At 39.2% G+C, this 21,535-nt stretch overlaps 2 protein-coding genes across 2 annotated transcripts in view; one reads left to right on the top strand and one right to left on the bottom strand.

The window, feature by feature from the left end:
• The window catches only part of LOC107728426 (growth arrest-specific protein 2-like), a 31,794-nt gene extending 16,510 nt beyond the window's left edge, over positions 1-15,284 (bottom strand). The window contains exons 1-3 of the mRNA XM_016538587.1: positions 14,957-15,284; positions 11,022-11,173; positions 6,174-6,298 (exon numbers count right to left, since the gene is read on the bottom strand). Coding sequence (XP_016394073.1) covers positions 6,174-6,298; positions 11,022-11,169 — 273 coding nt within the window. The 5' untranslated portion in view covers positions 11,170-11,173; positions 14,957-15,284. The remainder of the gene's footprint in view (positions 1-6,173; positions 6,299-11,021; positions 11,174-14,956) is intronic.
• A 293-nt stretch (positions 15,285-15,577) lies between these two features.
• Positions 15,578-17,165, top strand: LOC107728416 (Fanconi anemia group F protein-like). The gene is made up of 2 exons (XM_016538575.1): positions 15,578-16,663; positions 16,992-17,165. Exons 1-2 carry the CDS (start codon positions 15,716-15,718, stop codon positions 17,124-17,126), a joined length of 1,083 nt encoding a protein of 360 aa, XP_016394061.1. The 5' UTR covers positions 15,578-15,715; the 3' UTR covers positions 17,127-17,165.
• Positions 17,166-21,535: the final 4,370 nt, after the last annotated feature.

The raw sequence follows: 21,535 nt of genomic DNA on the forward strand, positions 1-21,535 counted from the left end.
AACTCAGAATATGATGCAAACCTGCAATAATTAAATATGTTAAATAACACAAATGTATCTAATCCCATTTTATTAACCAATATTTTTGCTGCTGACCTTTGATGATCCAGTCCAGTTCAACCATACTAATAAGCAAAAATTACTTTAGATAAACCAACAAATGTGCTTCATTGTTTTTTTTATTGCTGAAGAGTGTTTCTTCTCCTGCGTTCTACTGTACAGACGTGAATTTACTTTTCCTTCAGCCTGAGGTTTATTCATTACACTTTTTGGTGTGAAAGGGCTTTTACATTTGCTATAAATAGAACTTCTTATATTAAAAACAATCAAGCCCTGCTCATATTTAAAAAGTAACGCGAAAGTAACGCAAAAGTAATGTAACGCATTACTTTCCATAAAAAGTAACTAAGTAACATAATTAGTTACTTTTTTAGGGAGTAACACAATATTGTAATGCTTTACTTTTAAAAGTAACTTTCCCCAACACTGACAGTCAAATGGTTTGTTCAAAAGAACCAGATCTCCCAACACTAAATGAAATTAGATTTTTGCATTTTATGAAAAATATGTGATTTGTGCATTCCCCTGCCGTCACAATGTTGTGGGTGGTTAGCAGGCATTGCTATACTGTTGCTAAGCTGTTCTGAGTGGTTTTCAGAGCATTGCTAGGTGGTTGCTAGGGTGTTTGGGGTTGTTGCTAGGTGGTTACTCACTGAAGTTGAGAGCCCACCCTAAAGTGTCAATGATATTAAGCACTATATATACAGTCCCTCCTTTTTAAGGGATTTATAGACATCATGAGAAATAGTAATGGTGAGGTTTCGCTTTAGCCAAACACGTTAATGATTCACAAGATTGGCTTTTTGAATGGATCTGTGAAGGAACTATACGACTGTAATGTATTGACTGAAATAAAACAGTCTTGAAATTCAATCTCTTTCCTATGAGACCAACTGGTTATGTTTCCCAGAAGCAAACTCTGTGACAGGAACCCTGGATTAGTGTGAAATATGCCATGACATAAGACAACCTCCTCAATGGAGTATGTCAGCCAACATATGTAGCCATTTTACACACAGTACAGCAGACATACTTACACACACACACACACAGAGAGAGAGAGTTTGAAACAGTATACTATCACAGGGTGGCCTGCAACATTTGTGCAGTGTAAAGTGAAGAAATTTTTACATGAAATTAGAATGAAAAGTCATTCAATGAACGTGCAATGTTTATACTACAAGTCCAAATATATGTGGCCACATTTAAAGAAGAATATGCACAGCATGAAGTAGGGTGACACTGTCTCATTTTACCCCACTCTCCTCTAACCAGTTTCTAGGCAGTATTCACTGCATACATATCATGATTGCTTTGATATGCCAGGCGCGAAAACTACAGGCCATGAATTCTACTGTGTAATTCCTTCAGGGACTCTATTAGAATGGGAGCGAGTCATAACTAACAGAAAGTCCCATTCTGAGAATCTGTAAGAGGTGGTTCTTGGCCAAGACAAGCAGAAATATTTTCTTAATTTACCATCGAAAAAATCTCCTGATCTTAATGGTTTTCCCATCTGGAGGAGTTTTTGAACACTTAACAAGTCACAGCTTTCATTAGACTGCTCTGTTAAAATGAGAAAGCTCAGTGATTTTCCAAAGTTCATCGTCCCACAATGCCGAGGTTTGGCAGGGAATGGCAAGCGGCCCTGACTCCAGACAAAAGTCTTTGTGTGAGAGAGAAACTAAAAATGCATTCAATACCAGCACCTGAAACCAATACACTGCAGTATTCTGTAATCTTAGTTTGAAAACAAGCACAGGTTTTGGCAGCCGTGCTGAATTAATTCATGTTACTGCTGTGGAAATACATGCATTGTGCTGAATGCAGAAAATAATGAAAGAGTGCTAATGTTATGCTAATGTGCTAATATTCAGTTCACATGCAATCACCCTACAGATGACTAGGAAATATCTGTCAATCGCAACTGAGTTAATGATACAGCTAATTTAGTCACAATATGACCATATACATGAACACATTGGATATCTCTTAATGCTTAGCATATCTAGTCAAGTCAGCTTTATTTATATAGCGATTTATACAATACAGATTGTGTCAAAGCAGCTTTACAGTGTTAAACAGGAAAATAGTGTGTCGATAATGTAGGAGGACAACAGTAAGCAGTCAATTTTTCAGTTAAAGTCAGTTCATTGTTGATTCAGTGATGTCTTCATGTAACTCAGTTCAGTCCTCTTCAAATAGTATCTGTGCAATCAAGTCGACAATATTGCCAGAAATTGAGTGTCCCCAACTAAGCAAGCCAAAGGCGACAGTGGCAAGGAACCAAAGCTCCATCATGCCATTCATAAAATCAGATAACTTGAGTTACTTCTGAAAAGGGAGCTACAACAAAAACTTTACAGTTTGAGAAAACTAGTCCAATATATAGAGAAATTGAGCAGTTTCCAAAATATCATTGGGTCAGGATGGTCAACTAGTCAACAATGTGTCCTAAAATGACTAGCCTTATAATGAGGTTGACAATTTATCGTACTCGGTTACTAACGTAACCTCGGTTCCCTGAGATACTGCGTCGCTAACACGCTTATGGGGAAAACTCCTTTTTCTCGGATGACCAAAGCCTTTTTTAATCACGCAGTGTAACTGCACGGCCATTGGTTCGTGCAGTGATATAAAAAATCGAACCAATGGCTTGGCAGCGGAGCTGCACAAGCCTATGGCGATGAAGCCCGCCAGAATGGGCGGGGCCATCTGGCTATATAAGCGGGCCTGTTGCCATATGATCCTCAGGTTACTTCGACTGAAGCGATGACTGAGTCGTGCAGCTGTATAGCACGGCTAGTTACGCAGTACTCGTTCCCGTATCTCAGGGAACCGAGGTTATGTTAGTAACCGAGTACGTTCCCTGTCGATACTTCACTTGTACTGCGTCGCTTATGGGGAACCAGTACAATCCCGCCATGTTATGCTAGAGGAATGACTCTTACTTAACTTGCCTTAAGCACCACAAGGGGCCTAGAGGGACCAGTATTTAGCAGGGAATGCCCTGCAGAGGGTAAAAAGGGCTAAACTCGCCGAGTTCAGCCCGGTCCGGAGTAATCGTTCCAAGAAGATCCTTACAGCCTCGGCACTCGGTGAGGGCCAAGAGCGTAAGAAGGGAGGCAAAGCCTCAGTACTGGTAATTTCCCTAAGGCGAGAATGAGCCCATTACGCAGAAAGGATCCTGGCCTGTAAGGCCGGTACTTCCAGATTATAGAACCTGGCGAATGTGGACGGCGAGGCCCGGCTGGCCGCCGCACATATTTCTGCAATGGACACACTGCTAGAGCATGCCCAAGACGAGACCATACCTCTAGTCGAATGGGCTCTTACTCCCATGGGGCAGTGCAGGCCCAAAGACGAGTATGCTAGCACAATAGCGTCTACTATCCACCTGGAGAGTCTGCTTAGTGACCGGAAGCCCTTTGGTGTGGCCACCATAGCATATAAAGAGTTGTTCCGACTGCCTGATCGAGGCGGAACGCTCAATATAAAACCTCAATGTCCTAACGGGGCAGAGTAAGTTCAACTCCTGGTCGTCCTCAGAAGGAGGAAGCGCCAAAAGAGTTATAACCTGTGCTCTGAACGGCGTGGAAAGCACTTTAGGTATGTAACCGTGCCTTGGTTTCAGGACGACCTTAGAGTCGTTGGACCCAAACTCAAGGCAGGAGGGACTCACAGAGAGCGCCTGCAGGTCTCCCATCTGCTTTACCGATGCTAATGCCAGTAGCAGATCGGTTTTCAGCGTTAGGGAACGAAGGTCAGTGGATTGTAGTGGCTCAAAGGGAGGGCTCTTTAGAGCCCTCAGCACCATGGACAAATCCCATGTAGGGACTGTGGAAGGGCGAGGCGGGTTGAGCCTCCTAGACCCCTTCAAAAAGCAAACAATTAGGTTGTTCCTGCCCACCGACTGGTCGGCTATAGGAGCGTGGTAAGCTGCTATAGCTGCTACATAGACCTTGAGTGTAGACAGGGAACGGCCCTTGTCCAACAGCTCTTGCAGGAAGGACAATATCTGAGATATGTCACAGGAAGTTGGATCTTCACCGCGGGCCGTGCACCAGGTACAGAAGACCGACCATTTAAGGGCACAGAGTCGTCTCGTAGACGTAGGCTCTAGCCAGTGAGATTGTATTTAATACACTCTCGGGAAGGTCCGCAGGCTCCCATCGAGAGGCCATGGGTGTAGAGCCCACTGCTCGGGCCGGGGGTGCCATATTGTTCTGTTTGCCTGAGAGAGGAGGTCCCGTCTCAGGAGGATGGGCCATGGAGCTGCTACCAGCAGCTCAGACAGCTCCGCGAACCAGTGTTGGTTCTTCCAGAGCAGGGCCACTAACAGAACCTTGTGCCCTTGTGCCCTTGTTCCCTGATTCGCCTGATAACCTGTGGGATCAGGGCGATTGGGGGGAAAGCATAAAGGAGGAGGTTGGGCCAGTTGTGGGCCCTCGAGAAATAAGTTGGACAATGAGAGTTGTCTTTTGAGGCAAAGAGGTCGACCTCTGCCTTGCCAAAGATCTCCCAGACTTTCTGAACCGTTTGCGGGTGGAGCATCCACTCTTCGGAGGAGACGTTGCTCCGAGATAGCATGTCCGCTCCTTGGTTCAACCTGCCCAGCACATGTGTCGCTCTCAGCGAACGCAAATTGAGCTGAGCCCATTCCAGGAGGCGCTCTACTAGGATAAAGAGGTGTTTCGAGGAGAGTCCTCCCTGGCGATTTATGTAGGACACCACCATCATGCTGTCCGATCGGACTAGGACGTGGTGTCCCCTTAGGTCTGGCAGGAAGGTTCAAAGGCCCAAACACACAGCCAACATCTCCAGGCAGTTGATGTGCAGCCACCTTTCCTCTTTTGACCAGAGGCCAAAAGCCGGTTTACCATTGCACAACGCTCCCCAACCTGTGTTGGAAGCGTCCGTCGAGACTACCTTTCTCCTGCAGACCATTCCCAGGGGCACACCCTGTTCCATCGACTGAGAATCTTTCCAAGGGGCCAGAGCTATCATGCAGGTCTGGTCCACCTTGACATGCAGGCGTCCGGGATGCCAGGCGTGGGGCGGAGCTAGCAGTTTCAGCCAGTACTGAAGGGCCACAGCTCCGCTGCCGAGCCATTGGTTCAATTTTTATATCACTGCACGAACCAATGGCCATGCAGTTACACTGCGTGATAACTGACGCGTGATTTACTGCGTCATCGGAGAAAAAGGAGTTTTCCCCCTTAGCGATGCAGTACAAGTGAAGTATCGACAGGGAATTTTTTTTTCTATTATTTTCATCCCTTAGTCGGGGTGAGGAATTGCACCTGATCACAATCAGCATTATGTTAGTATGACTGAGATACTATTAGAGTTTTATTAATATTTTGAATTAATTTTATTTTTTTTATATACAGTTTTTAATTTAGTTTTAGTTATTTTAGCAGGTCAAGTTAAAATGTTGCTGAAATAACTAGCTGAAATAAAATAAGTTTATATTTCAGTTTTTGTTGATTTCAAGCAACAAAAATGTTTTTATGGGTTTAGTTATATTATAACTCACATTTTTAGAGTTATTTGTTTATTTATTTATTTAGTAATGGGTTATAAAAAGATATACAATTGCAGTTGTTTGATAAGATTTGGGCATTTTTATGCCTTGTTCTTTGTTAAACACCATTATACAGTATAGAGACACAAGTTGTGTTTATGTAGTCCAATCAGATTATTAGCCCAGTTCAATAAATAAATAAAATAGAATGAATGAATGAATGAATGAATAGCCACATAATACTTTTTACATTACCATGTGTTGGTAAAATACATCAAATAAATATTGGTACAAATATGGTGGGTAAATTACACATTTCACCAGTAGGGCTCTCATATTTGTGAGTCATGACACAATGAAGAATCATGATTCTAGTCTAATGACAGTTTTTACACTCTCAGAAAAAAAAAGGTACAAAAGCTGCCACTGGGGCAGTACCTTTTAAAAGATGCCATCCAAGTGATAGCTTTTGTACCTTTTCTTCTGAGAGTGTAGGAAACTTTACAGGAAAATAAAAAAGTGAATTAAAATAACTGCAATCGCAATGTTACTTAATTTTATATTGTAAATAACAGTAAATTAGTACCTTTCCTGGTGAATTCACATCTGAGTCATTTTGCCTGAACTTCTCCTGCAGAGTTTCAGCCAGCTGACACAACAGGAAACCGTTATCTAACCTGTCCATGAAGCTCTCAGCTGTGATTCCCACACCTGATGGAAAAGATGACAGAAAGAGATGAATATCCCACAAAAGACTTTGGTTTGATTGTGCTTCCTTGTACTTAGCTTATTTTTATAACTCTGATCAGTGCATTACTGAATTGCAGTGTAATGAGCTTTTCAGCATCTGGGAATTAATCTGTATTCTCAAATCAGGATTATGCAAATTTAAAATTCATGAATGAGCTCCCTCTGAATTCATAACATTCATTCAATATCAATATTCATGAACATTATTTTATCCATAAATTAAGTGAAATACAATATTGAGTGAAATAGAAATAAAGAAGAATCTAAGAAATACAATTCTAATAAATACAATTCTATTTAAAATATATATAAAAACTAATTTATATAGGTAACATTTTAAATACTATTATCTTATGATTCTAGAAATGCTCCATATAATATGATAACATATAGGATTCATATTAAAACATGAAATTCCCAAATGAATATTATCAATAAAAACTATGCTTATGGAATATGTAATTTTACAGAATATGTAACTTTAATTTAATCTAAATTCAAATTTTGAAATAAAAATCTGCACCAATTTAAAACCAAATTCAATTCATATTCAGAGATTTTAAAGACATTCTCAAATCACACACTTAATGCCGCACAACCCTGGGACAAATCCAGACATTTGTTGCAGCTGTGATTCACAGATAAACACATTTCAGTCCCAAAAGCAGACAAGTGCTTTGGAAGGAAGCAGCTGATTTATTTTGCAAAAGTATTCCAGATGAAACACACACACAGAGACACAGACTCAGTTCTACACAGATCAACATGTGGCGGCTGCATTCTACTGACTTCCAGACGATCATTCTTTCTACATGATGTCACTGTGAAACAGGAGGTGGTGGCAGGGGGTTGGGGTATCTGTGGAAAGAGCATATTTTCTCATCCACTATACTTTTTTTTTCCTCATAGAGAGGAGGCGGCAGTAGTCGAGGGGGTTCAGATGTTTTAATGAGTTCCAAATGTGGTAATTGAACCCAGTGGAGAGAGCTTGTGAAATTCTCTCTGAACGTATTCCCTCACAAACAATATCTTACCCTCGCTCCCCCTTCAAAGAACTAAAATCTACACCACCTATCCCATACTCTGAATCTAAGAAATTTAAGTAATACATATTGAGAGTGAACAGACTACGTTGATATCACTCAGTGGTCCTAGCAAAATTAAAGGGGTCATGATTTTTTTTTATGTTTCTTGAGGTTCACTTATAATGTTAAAGTTTTTTGAACAAAAATATATTCACAAAAATCTCCTTAAAGGTTTGTCAGTAAATGGATGCTTTTATGTTTGGCTAACGCATCATCATATTGCACATGAGTAAGTGTTTTAAACATTAACATTATCTATATAAAACTGTCATTTCTCCGATGCAATCCGAAATTAAAGTTGTTCCTCTTGTTCCCAACACTGGGGTCTTTCTGAAGTCTGTACAGAGACACAAACATGCGGTTTAAACCAGACATGTCAAAGCTAATAGTCATTACTCTTCCATTTGTCCTGTTGTCGGGAGTAGCTCAAGTGTTTGGAGAAACTGAACGGGCAGCTGTATACTGTATCTAGTGTAGACAGTGTCCGTGATTATAATGGGTTCTATTTGCATTTAGCACAGCATGACGCAATGCTCAAGTCTGGTGTAGGCTTATCAGCCGAGTGAATGGCAGTGGGCGGGGCCTATGGTGCGTTGATGTGAACCTATTCATCTATGTCTTGCTCCAGAGGCGGTCATATGCAAATATATTTGCCTTTGTGACATCACAAATCCCTCGATATAAGTTTATTTTTGGAGGTTGGTTATATAGACTGCTTTTGAAAGATTTGTAATGTTTTTAAAGAAGTTTCTTATGCTCATCTTTACATTTATTTCATTTATTTGATCAAAAATACAGTAATATTATTGTGAAATATTATTGCAATTTAAAATAAAGGTTTTCTATTTTAATTTATTCCTGTGATCAAAGCTGAATTTTCATCAGCATCATTACTCCAGTCTTCAGTGTCACAGGATGCTTCTGAAATCAATATAATATGCTTATATATTAATATTGTTGGAAACAGTTTTTGCTGCTTAATTTTTTTATTTATTTTTTTGAAACTGTGACTCATTTTTCAGGATTCTTGATTCCTGAATAAAAAGCTAAAAAGAACAGCATTTATTCGAAAGAAATCTTTTGTAACAATATACACTACCTTTCAAAAGTTTGGGGTCAGTACTTTATTTTTTTGAAAGAAATTAATCATTTTATTCAGCAAGGATGTGTTGAAGTGAAGAAAAAAAAAAGTGATAGTAAAGACTTATATTGTTATCAAAGAATTATATTTTGAATAAAGATTATGATTTAATGGTACAAAGGATATGACAAAAGATCAAGGAAAAATGTATTTACTGTATCATGGTGGTGCTTGGGCGCCCATGAAAAACTGAACAATGGTGGTGTGTTGCATGGCTAGTGAATGGTTCTGAATGTTTATTAAAACATAGGGCATTGCTAAGTGTTTTCAGGGCTGTTCTATATTCATCATGACCATCTAAGTTATGCTGCTGGTCATTTCTTTTCTATCTTGACAAAAGTAATTCAAGTCCTATATACTTAAAAGTAAATTTTCTAAAGTGTTTGTTAAGATTCATTTCAATAACATCACCAATAAAATTGGTCAACAATTATACAATAAATTATGCTTCTTTAGCTCCAAACACCGCTAATAAATAAAAAGTGTAACAACAATTATTCAAAACACATATAAGCAAAAATAACTATAATAGAAAGCCACAAAATGTCAGTGTTTCATATATACAAGTGGCTTCTGGTAAGACCAGCAAATGGTCAAATTGTGTTCCTGTAACACAGATCAGTTTCAGAGATCTGAGCAGCTATTTGTCTACAAAAAACAACACGGAGACAGGCGTAAGCCACTAAAGAGTGTGGACGATCTGGATAGGGAACTAGTGGTTGGTGAGTGGTTGAATATGAAGCCCCTATGCGGCCCACTGCGGCTCCTGGCTTCCTTTTGCTCCAGGCAGACCAAAGACAAAGCCCTGGTTTCAGCTGGCTGCTCATGGCCTGAGAGCTGCCAGAAATTCCACAGACATCCCCCTCCATCTGCACACACACAGAACCGAAGCCAGGGCCACGACACACCACCATTCTTCTCTCTTCATAATTTGTCTCCTGGTTCAAATGGTGAGTGGCATTCAGAATCTGATTAATGCTGGGAAATGTTGGAAAAGAAAACATGGACACGTGCAATCATGCTTGTGCATGCACATTTATCAAAGAAAAAAACACCTTCATCAAATGACTTGAAATCAAAACATTAAAGAAATGTATGACACAGTAAGGACTGCACATTTTTAAGAACTTAAATTTATCAATATCAGCTTAAATTAAACAAAGGAAATTATAATATACAAAAGATAAACAAAGCAAAGCTGGACGTGCCCTAAGCAACCTATGCAAATAATGAAACATGAATTTAAACATTTCCTCTCCACCATGAACAGAATACACCAGCAGAATGAAGACGACCTCAGGACATAGCCTTGTTGAACACCTCATGTATGAGTCAACCATATGAAAATGTACACAAGAATATTCATTATTTATTGAATTTTTACTCAAATCTAGAGCCTTTGCCGTTGCAAATCACAACTGGATACACTGTAAATAGAAAAAAAAGTCCATATGTTACTGTACTTTAAGGACCTGTTTCTCTCGATTAAAATTACTTTTGTTAACCTAACCTATCAAGTTGTTTCAGTCAAATAAATAATCATTTTGATGTGAATAAAACCAGTTAATTTAGATATTACCACATGAAGTAAATTACTAAATTACCTAACAAGCATTGTTTTGGATGCATTATTAAATATCTTTTTTTTTTATCTTGCTTTCTCTGTTTCACTATTTCAATTTCATAAAACAGCTTAGCACACACTAGTAATTTTTTCAGCATAAGTACGGTATTACTACCAACCTACAGTATATGGTATTAGCATTAGCCATATAGAGTGGGGGAACTATGACGTCAGAATCCGGAAGTGTAATTTGCCGCGGGTTCCTTCGAGATTTTCCTATGGGGTTTTATAATAGGGTTTTTCAATTAATTAGTAAAATAAATCCTGTGGTAAACATAACTTGACAATACTTTTATGTTTTGTTCTACAACGTAAATTACACGCATCCATACCCAAAACACAAATTTTGAAGCAGTTATGTTCATTTTTGAAAAAAAGTATGTTTTTAATAAGTAACTAGATAAGAACGTTTGGGCTGTGAGTGTGTGCAGTTTACATTGTAGAACAAAACATAAAAGTATCAAGTTGTTTACCACAGGCTTTATTTTACTCATTAATTGAAAAAAACCCATTATAAAACCCCATAGGAAAATCTTGAAGGAACCCGCGGCGAATTAACACTTCTGGATTCTGACATCCCCCACTCCATTACTAAGTGACAGATGAATTTGGGAAAAATAGTTTAATTTGATTTGTCAGCAACAAAAGACTTTTGAGGCATTTTCCTATTCTTATTAAATGTTAATAAGCATATCTGCTTTGCTGTTCTATAGTATTTTTTTTTTCCACACTTAACTCAGAATTCATACGTTTTTGTTGTGATTTAACAGAGAATCACTGATATGAAAAATACAGGAATTGCTAAGGCACTGAAGCAGGAACAGCTTGACTTACCCAGCATGCTAGAGAGCCAGAGTGCCAGGTCTTCCTTCATGGGCAGCAAACTGGCCTCATGTCTACTGGCCAGCCACTGACTGTACTGCTGCAGATCTGTGAGGCCCGGACCAGCCGGCTGCTGCTTTCCGCTCAGAGGACTGAACATGCTTCTGAAAACAAAGAGGAATATCTACATCAGTACAACTAAATAACATTAACTCAATCATTCGGCTTTGACCAAATCCCTCAAATGAATTATTTCACTTTCCCACAGAGCACAGATGTCATCTGATCATTCAAGCCCTTTCTGTTGTTTCACAGTAGACTCTTATCCTCTATACCGATCTTCTCATCACAGTCCAGCTCCAGGCTCTATCTTCTCTGTCCTGTGATATAATACTCACTCGCTTTTTTTAAGACAGAACAGACACACACTGTGTGGCTTCTCTCCAGTCCTGCCCTAGTGCGATTCTTTTCTGACCCAAAGGCTCTTTACACAAATGAACATGCTCTTCCCAATGAAACACCAGAATCAGTTGCAATTTCACAATTAGATAATTCAGATTACATTTTCTGAAGAAAATGTGTTTTAGAAAATGTGAGAGTATATATATATATATATATATATATATATACATTTTTTTTTTTTCGGTGTTTTACTAAAAACAACAGTCTTTAAGATTACGACTTCATCTGCAAAGAGGAATAGTGGGTGAAAACTGAAAGTGAATGATAGGGACTGTCGAATACTAAGAAGGATTGTGACCAAACAACACAGAACTACTGCAGCAAAAGTGACAGCAAACCTCAATATTCACCTTAAAGACCCTGTTTCCACAAACACCAAACACAGAGAACTTCACAAAGCCAGCATCCATGAAAGAACTGAGAACACCAATGCTAAAATGTGAAAAACAAATGGTGTCATGATCATAAAACCTGGGCAGCTGGAGCACCAAGATGAACTTCAACATCTGCCCTGGCCAGACAAATCACCTGACAATCACCTTTGCTATATATAGCAAAACTTTGAAATATCGGTTTTACAATTGATGCAGGAGTTACACACACACCAATGTTTAGTATGGTTATCAGGTTGTCCAGTTCAACAAATCCTCAAATTTGTCTCTTTATAAAAGGAGTATTTCTTGTTTCTCTGAGGCAGTTATATTTCTCTGTAACAACCTGATGCTATTTGCAGAAGAATGTGTACGGATCCAGTTGAATACGTTTCAGTGCTCTGCGTAAACTCTGACGAAGGCAGTGTAAGAATTCTCATGTAATTCTAGTGAATCCTGCTGATCAGACGAGTTAATCTGGTTCTTCTGAATGTATAACATCTTTCAGAAAAACGTGTTACTTCATATCATTGCTGTTTGAAGTTTTGTTCAAGAGTTAGGATGTGTTAAATGTGGTGGCAGGGGTTCGGGTGTAGTACAAATGCAGAAATGCGGTGATAATATGTGATGCCAGCCAGCATTGCGAGGGATTTCGCCTTACTCATAATTCATGTGAGAAACAAGAGGAAAGTTATGAGTTCTGAGAAGTGTAACAATCTTCAGCGATGCAGAACAGGACCTCTTCCTAAGTTTTGCTCTCCTGTATCCCACTAAGCAACCTGGGAATGAGGACTCGGGTCCAACAATCGTCACTTTGTTGCGGTGGGCTCTGAATGGCTGGCAGGCGAAGGCGAACTGAAAGTCAATCTGTATATTTTCCTTGTTCCACAAAATAGAACGCCAGAGTTCACTTTACCTGCCAAACGTCTATCAGATAAAGGCAAATCTCCTCTTTCGTTCTCTTTCTGAAAGAGCTCCTGTGCTGGAAAGAGAGAAAAAGAAACCAGAGAAATAAAAGAGGTGTTACTGACTCTCTAAACAATAAAAAGAGGACATACTGTCCCATATGGGCAAAGGCAAGGTGAACAGCAGTCCACTAATCATATCAGAGCTGTCTGTCTGCTCTTAATATTTCCCAGACTGATTCGGAGATGAGTGAGAAAGCTGATACCACGTGAGACTGACCCTATCAGTGGTGCCTGCATCTTTATTATTTTTCTAAGCAAACAGATCTGGCAGACAATAAAATGGATGAGATAAATTCAGTACAGTAACATCGAAGGAGGGAGCCAAGAAATATCTAGAGACCAGAATATCACAGGAACTTAAGAGTGGGCTATTTTAACTTAGTGAGCAACCACCAAGAAACCTCCCAGAACCTCCAAACAAAACCTATGGAGCACTCTAGCCCTAGAAAACATCCTGCATGCTCAAAAAAAAAAATGTATGAAAGTTGATTCTGGGGCGGTACCCTATAGAAAAGGTACTAATATGTACCATTTAAGTACTAGTATGTATACTAAGGGTACTTATATGTAGCCTTAAGGTATTAATATGCACCCTTTAGGTGTAAATAAGGTACAAAGGTAAAACTTATAATTTCTGACTTTTAATTTATTTATTTTTTAACATAAAAATTTTAGTAATAGAACCATTTTTAGTATAATAAAGAAAAAATCCTCATTAAAAGAACAGAACTCTTGTTTGCAGTTTGGCATAATCTTAGAAAAACTATTTTGCCCAAAAAATTTCTAACAAATTTTTTTTAAAATGTATATATTTTGAGTCAAATATATGAATAATATTTTTCGGATTTTTATGATAAGGAATGGTTAGTAAAATGTCTCCTTAAAACATAATATTTAATAATTAATAATGAAAATATTTACTTGTAAAAAAAATATTTTATAAAAATACAAATATTTATCTTGAAATATATAATACAAATCATAATTAAAATTATTAGATGCAGAGGATAAGCAGTTTGAATAATAGATGGATTAAACATATTTATTTTTATTAAAATCATATCTAACAAACATGTATGTCTTTATCATGATCTGTCCTATTTGCCACTGACCATTAACTCAGAACACTGTACTGATACTGTGGCATCTGGTTTTATGGACAAATACCACTCAGATTTTCTACCAAGTGGCTTAAAATAAATAAATAAATACAATAATCTACACATCTGCATGATGGAGCATGGACTGGAAACCGATGCTCGGCAAACACAAACCCGCAGAGTTCACAGATGGAGAGGACATTTACAGTGCATTCAACACCACACACATATTGGGCACATATGGTTGAAACCAAAGGGCAGTGTACAGTGTGACACAGTCAAACCTTTAGCTGGGACTATTATATTAAGCAACATCATATTCTTTCACAGTCAATATTTTTCTAGCAAACATTTGCGACAGTGGAGTGATACTGTATAAAGGCAATAGGTGTTTCCCATACGTTGCGTGTATTTCCCATCCATAAACCATAAACGTTGACCTTGACTAATGCAGAAATTATAACTGATAATACTTCAGCTTGCATATCTGATTCTGTTGCAGTTATTTGAGCCTCAATGCTGTGTCATGTTCAACAAGCACAGAACACACATTGTATTCTGTCCTTAAAGAAGGTAAATCACACAAACAGGACTTAATAAGTGTCAATGCAGTCATCATCTACATCTTTATACAAAATATATCACATTAGCTAAATACAACATGAGTTTTGTCATTTTGCATGCAAGTTCAGTTCAAAGTATATTTCCTTTCCTAGTTAAGCAAAGATTTAGTCTAGTTGCTTGCACAATCCAGTTACTTCATTTTTCATATGTCACACTGGCTTTAATCATGTTTACAGGCTATTACACACTTTAACTGTTAGTTTTAAATGCACAATAACCAATTTTACTGAGGCAGCTCAATACCTTCTGCAGCCTAATGGCAAAAAAAAAAAAAAAAAAATGAGGAACAGAACCAGCAATATCTTATAAACATGCGTTTCCCACAGACTTACATTCTATGTATGGCGGCAATCTTATTTTATTAAGATATCTAACTATCTATCCAAGCAAAAACATTTTCTTTCCCAAAAGTATACACTTACCCTCCACAATGCACTGCCTGCAGTTGGTTCTTCAACAGTAGACGCTCGTTTCCAATGAATTCATGCTTTTCTCGCGCACAGGCTCCTCAGACTGTTGTTCACCGTGACACTGAGCCTCAAAGATCCGTCTGTCATTGCGGGTCTCAGTTCAAAGTGCGCTCCTGCGACAGACACATTGCGCGATCTCACCGCCTCCCTGAGAGACGCGACGCGACGCGTCTTTATCTGCGCGACTGTGAGCCACACGGAGCTGCACGAGACCAGACGATTAAAACGAGCCTCGTAGAGAAAAGATTCTTAACTGACCGGGAAAAAAAAATCAAGTGTAATAAAAACTTCAACAGAAAAAGAAAAATCATAGTAGAGATAAAAAGTAAAAGAAACGGTAAAATAGGCTACAAAACTTGATTTCACTAAAAAGCACTTTCATTTGTAAAATGAGACTCTATTGTAAGTTTCAACATGCGTTGGAATAAGCTATTTCGATCAAAGTATTGCTATAGCTCGTTTTGCGTAAAAAATTTTTTTTAAAATAATAACAATAATAATGTAACTAAACTTGGGTTAAAGGCAAATTTGACTTTTATTTTGAAATACTGCCACGGAAGTTCGGTACCGCGAAAAAAAGTGACGTCGTGCACGCTCTCAGCCAATAGCGAGTCGAGAACGAGGCACGCGGACAGAATCCGAAGTTGATTCCGTGCGCTTGTTGATTTTGTTCATGTATTGTTTAGTTAAATACGGTGAAGACAGCGTCTAATGGAGGCTGTGCTGAGACAGCTGACCAACATACTGGAGTTACTGGCCGTGTCTCAGACGGACCGCGTGAGGGAATGGGACCGTCACACCGCGCACCGGGCGTTTCAGTGGGCTGAGTACTGCGAGCAGCTGCACTCCCGCTTCCAGTCCAACCCTGCGGTCCGCTCCGCGCTGGAGTCCGGTCTGAATGACACCAACCAGCGCCTGCAGCAAGCTCTGCCGTCGTACTCTCCAGTCATGTTCTCTGAACTGGCTCAGTGTCAGCACATGCTGCTCATTCATTTACTCAGAAACCCTTCCGCGCCGAACTCCGTTATCCGAATGCTTTTTGCTGCACAGGAATCCCCGTTTGATCAGAACAGCCTCATTACGTGTAAATCAGCTTTTAATCTGTTGTGCCGCACGCCGGACAGGACTAGTTCTGCTGGGTTACAGGTTGAAGCAGTGGTCAGAGGCACACTGCTCGGGCAGCTCTTGAGCTCTGTACTGAGTCGCTCTGGTAATGATGAGTATGCGAGAACACTGCTGGATTCCATCCTTCACGACAGCGCGGGAAAACCGGAAAGCCTTTATGACGTCATAGCAGCTGCGCTCCTCTCCCCTGATGACGAAACGAGCTCCGTCACTCAGCGCTGTGTCCTCGCCTGGCTGCAGGAGCACGAGGGGTGTTTGACCAAACTGTGCACATCTCTCTCCCCCGGGCTTTGTACCGTCCTCTCCCGACAGTCTAGCGAGTTTAAACAGGCATATTGGGGTGTTTTGAAACAGTGGGCGTCCTGCTTGGAGTTTGACGTCTTGGAGAGTCTATGGGTGCCGACATCAGATGAGCCTGTCACCTTTCTAATACTGACCGATCGATTCAAAGATTTATTAGATTCAGGGCCACCATTAAAAGAGGAGACAGAAACTGAACTCAGAACACTCAAACGAGAAGCTGGAGACTTCAGTGTAAAAGGCATTTGTATATGGAGTGATGTAATCATTCAGCTAAAGCTGTAAATACATCAGAATGAAAGTTAATTCAAGGCTATTAGTTATTTAATTTGATGTTAATTTAACTAATGAAAATATGTGTTTGAGGATAGAAGTGTGCATTTTTTCCACACGTTTTATAATTATAAAATTATATATAATTTTTTTTCGTTTTGTCGATTTTGTTTTGTAATAATTTTATTGTTGTTTTTATGATAAGAGCCATCATAATACCAATTTTATTTCTCCGTATATTTTGTTGTTTTTCATAATTGTAATTTCTAAACATTATTTTGTTCCTCAGAATTGGGAAAAACACACAGAAGGAAAAAGCACCCTCTGCTTCAGTCTCCCGGCAGACAGGGGGCGACAGTGCTCTTTACACCATCAGCCGTGTACTTTATTTGAGGGCTACTTGTGGTATTTTATTTACAGCTGAATAATTAATAAAGTTCTTAAACAGTGTTACTGTTATCATGTTTGAAGTTTCTGTGTATCCTGGGGAACTATTTCATTCGAGTACATCAGTGATGTTCTGCCTATGGATAATGGATAATACAGAAACAGTCTTCCTCAGCCATAGGAAGCCTAAAATATCAGGAAATTTAGTTTATAGTGAATATATATATATATATATATATATATATGCACACACACATACATATATATATATATATATAATGTATATTAGTTTATATAAAACAAATCTTAAGATAAAATGTTCTTTGTAAGCAAAACGTCATAGGTATTTACTGGTCAAAAACTGGAAACTTAAAAAAATAATAATAAAAAAAACAGCAGTTGTCCAATACAATGCACAGTAGGCTTATTCTGTATTGTAAAATAAATAAAAAATACACTCCTTCATTAATGAGAAATGCTGCACTGAATAGGCTGCATGACAGATGGTGGCATCACTGTCACCGTGGCAACCGTTGGCATTAAGCACAGGATTCCATTTGCAATAGAAGGAAGAGGCCGGGCAGAGAACGCGTGCGCCTCTTAAATTGGTCCCCGGGGACACGCAGACGCGTGCTTCATGGGCTGGGTTTCATATGTCTGTCACATTAAGGAGGAGGAGAAAGAGATCAGGAATCTGCATGGGCTGGGGTCACTCCACGTTCAGTGATTTATGAGGTCACTTGAGGTTGTCGAACCCCTCATTGAAGCCTCACTGCTAATGACTTCATCTGAAATCTCAACAGCATCGTGCTATTCGGTGATGCTTTAAAATAGGACCCCATTTCCTGTTCCAATAGGTCCTGTGCTCTTAATAAACACAGAATCAGGCGGTCTAATGTCTAAATGGATTTTACATCCTGTGACAAGCAGTCTTTATGAAGAATTCATATCTCATCAGTTACAAGTTTTAGGTTGTTTTGGGGCCTGAAATGGTTCCAGTATTGATATAAATCTGTTTTCTCTACATTGCTTGAGGATGTGTTATGTTTTGCCTAACATGTACACTTATATGTACAGCTAATATGTAAATGGCGTTTAAGGAAAGATTTTGAAAGGCTAGGCTAAACATTTTTAATTAGTGAGCAAAAACCAAAAAGTGCTGTTATCCCCGCTCTCAACAGAAACTGCAGACACTTCAAAGTAGTTTCTCTCTGTTCTGATGCTCGAGAGATGCTGTGCTTTCTCTAACAACAGACAAATAGATCTTCATTTTTGTTCTGGTCCCTGTCTCCTTGGAAACAAAGAAAATGCATTTTCTCAGCTCAGATATGTACTGAGAAAGCAGCAGGGCAATGCTGAGAAAACAACCGTTTCCACGGTGAATAATCACAGGCCAGATTTCCTCCCTAATGCAGCAATTCATTATGGACTTCTTTTTGAAATGGGGGGGAAAATATTGACGTCATTATTCAGCCATAATACAGATATTTCCCCGTCTCTCGTTTGTGGAGAGTCGTTCTGCAGGAATGTCTTTGAAGTATGATGCAAATTAATTACTCGTACACTCGTTATTTTATTCACCTTCTCATGGTTGTGCTCATCCCCCATGCATTTAAATTTAACATACACATAATTACAATATTACATTTAAAGACCCCAAATGTTTGATGAGTGCTATGTTATACTGAAGCTAAAATTTTGGACTGGGCGTATCGACAGGGCAAATGGTTTTTGGTTTTATGTAACAGCCACGAACCATGATTTATAGTGTAGTGCAAGATGTTGTCATTATTATTTGTTAGAAAGACTGTACATTTGGAATGTGTACATCTGCAAAAGTTACCTTTTTTGGAGTACACTAGCATATAGATTTCTTCAACAGACATACAATAAACCACAAACCCTTAATTTTGATATTATGAGGTCCTTAAAGTTCTTACATTGTTTCAGTGGACTGTGTCAGTTGATTGGCTCATAAAGTCATGTGATCTGTATTTTTGTTGGATTTACAGTAGTTTTGACTGCTAAACTAATGCACCAGCACCACATTATAACACAATCTGCACACTCAAAGACACTTATTAAATGGCTTCTAAATAACCAATATATTACCAAGTAAATTACTAAATTAATAAAACACAGAGATTAAAGAAAAACACATGTTTTCCACATATAAAGACACACCTTTATTATCCGTAGTCCCTATAGACGTGGTGAGCTGGTGTGAGTGTGTTGGGGGCGGGGTGTTGACAGCACCAATGAGGACATGGTTTGTTAAACATGTGATGAAAAGCGCAGCTTGAAGAGCCTGCAGACAGATGAAGGATACTGCTTTTTAGAAAGAAGCAGAGCAGATGAATACTGAAGGGCAAACATTGATATTCCTTTGTCACTTGTTCCCATTGTACACCTATAATGTCTTAAACTGAGCTCAAAAAGTATTTTACACCTACTAATATTTAAACAAAGGTATATTCAGTCTTTTTTTTCTTATTAAAGCATCTGACAGATACAGAAATTAACATCTCCCTAACCTCTTTCACATTGAAAATCTACAACCTGTAGATCAGAAATGTGTCTTCATCTGACTTGCAGATGTCACTGAAGTTATAACGTGTATAGCATTTGTTTTGTGAGTAATAGCAGAGGTTCCAGACAAACTGCCTTTGGTTTAATTAGCACTTGCTCTGTTTGTAATATCTGCTGATCAGTTGTTCGCACCTCCATCACTCATGTGTTCTCACTTCTGCACAAGTGCATAGAGAGGAAGTGAAAAAAAATGAAAGTGAGAGCACTATTTATCCTGTTCTGAGACTTATCCCAGCCTAAATTCACTGAGGTACACTCTTAAAAATAAAGGTTCTTTATTGGCATCGATTGTTCCACGAAGAACCTTTAACATCTATGGAAACTTTCCGTTCCACAAAAGGTTCTTTGTGGTGTAAGGTTCTTTATTAAAATGTCCTTCACACTGAAAACACTTTCAAGAACTCTTTACTGAAAGGTTCTTAGGGGAACCAAATAGAGACGTTTGACTCATACTCAGTATTTGAGAACACAGTGCCTAATGTGTGACAGTAATGTGTCATAGACCCACTTTCATTCCACTGCTTGAATGTCTGTGAATGTTAAGGATGCATTGTTTCTTGGTGTAGACATGATTTGCTCTCCTCTGTTGTAACAGCAGTTCAGAACAGCTCCCAATCTTTTGTTATATTGCCTGGTTTCTTCAGCGGGCGTGATGCCGTACAACACTCTCGACAGCTCTGCTGATAAATAACTATATAAATAGATCTCCACATGGACCAGAGTGTGTGTTCACAGAAGCTGCTGTTAGTGAGAATGTGTGAGGTTTGGCAGGAGTATTTGCCACACAGTCTGGGGTAATGAATCCAGGATGTGGGTCAGGTTCTGCAGTACAGTAATATAGTGGTAGCTTAGTGGTTAAATGTCAGGGCTGGATGAACTCTGTAGTTTAGGGTTCCTCAAATCCATCCCAGAGGACCAGTGTCCTTCAGAGTACCCCAATCGCTGTTACATTTCAAAAAGCATTGGCATAGTTGTTCCAGTGTCCATTTTGAACAAGGGTGACCATTCCTGCTCCTGGAGGGACAATGTCCTGCAAAGTTTAGCTCCAACCAGTTCCAACACACTTGCCTGGAAGTTTCTAGTAATTCTGAAGACCATGATTAGCTGGTTCAGGTGTGTTTATTTAGGATTGGGGCTAAATTCTGCAGTTTACTTGCCCTCCAGGAGTAGGAGTGGACACCCCGTTGTAAAATAACAAAGCCAAGTAGACACTGAGACACTTGGAAGTGATAAACATATTAAAACCTCTAAATCAGGGGTGCCCAATCCTGTTCCTGGAAGATCTACGTTCCTTCAAAGTTAAGCTCAAACCCTAATCAAACACACATGCACCAACTAAAGATTTTCAGGAACACTTGATAATTAGACAGGTTTGTTGGAGCAGGGTTTGCACTGAACTCTGCAGGAAGGTAGATCTCCAGGAACAGGATTAGGCACCCCTGCTCCAAATGATAAAAATGAAATTTAGCACAGGTGGAGCATGTTCAGCTTAAATAGCACAATGGTAAATATCTATACAGTCAACTTAGGCTGGCCGCACACTAGACCATTTTAAGGCCGATTTTAAGGCCGATTTGCACCATTGGGGGAGGGGGGCCGATTCGCGGCTTGTCGCAAACGATTTTTTGTCCAAAAAATCCACTATTGTGTGGTGTCATTATGATTATTTATCTGCTCCCGACATGTTTGATATTTACGACTCTTGGGGCACGTTCAAGCCCAAACCGGTGCGTAACGTTTTGCTACGGTTTCCGGTTTGAACGACATGTTTCCTGGAAACGGTGTGCAACAGGGTTTGAGATACGTTTTCTCTTGTTTGGTGGGTGTGTCAAAAATGTCAGCCCAATCAGCAGCAAG

The sequence above is a fragment of the Sinocyclocheilus rhinocerous genome, unplaced genomic scaffold, assembly GCF_001515625.1.
Source record: "Sinocyclocheilus rhinocerous isolate Xijiao unplaced genomic scaffold, SAMN03320098_v1.1 scaffold126, whole genome shotgun sequence".
NCBI classification, from domain to species: domain Eukaryota; kingdom Metazoa; phylum Chordata; class Actinopteri; order Cypriniformes; family Cyprinidae; genus Sinocyclocheilus; species Sinocyclocheilus rhinocerous.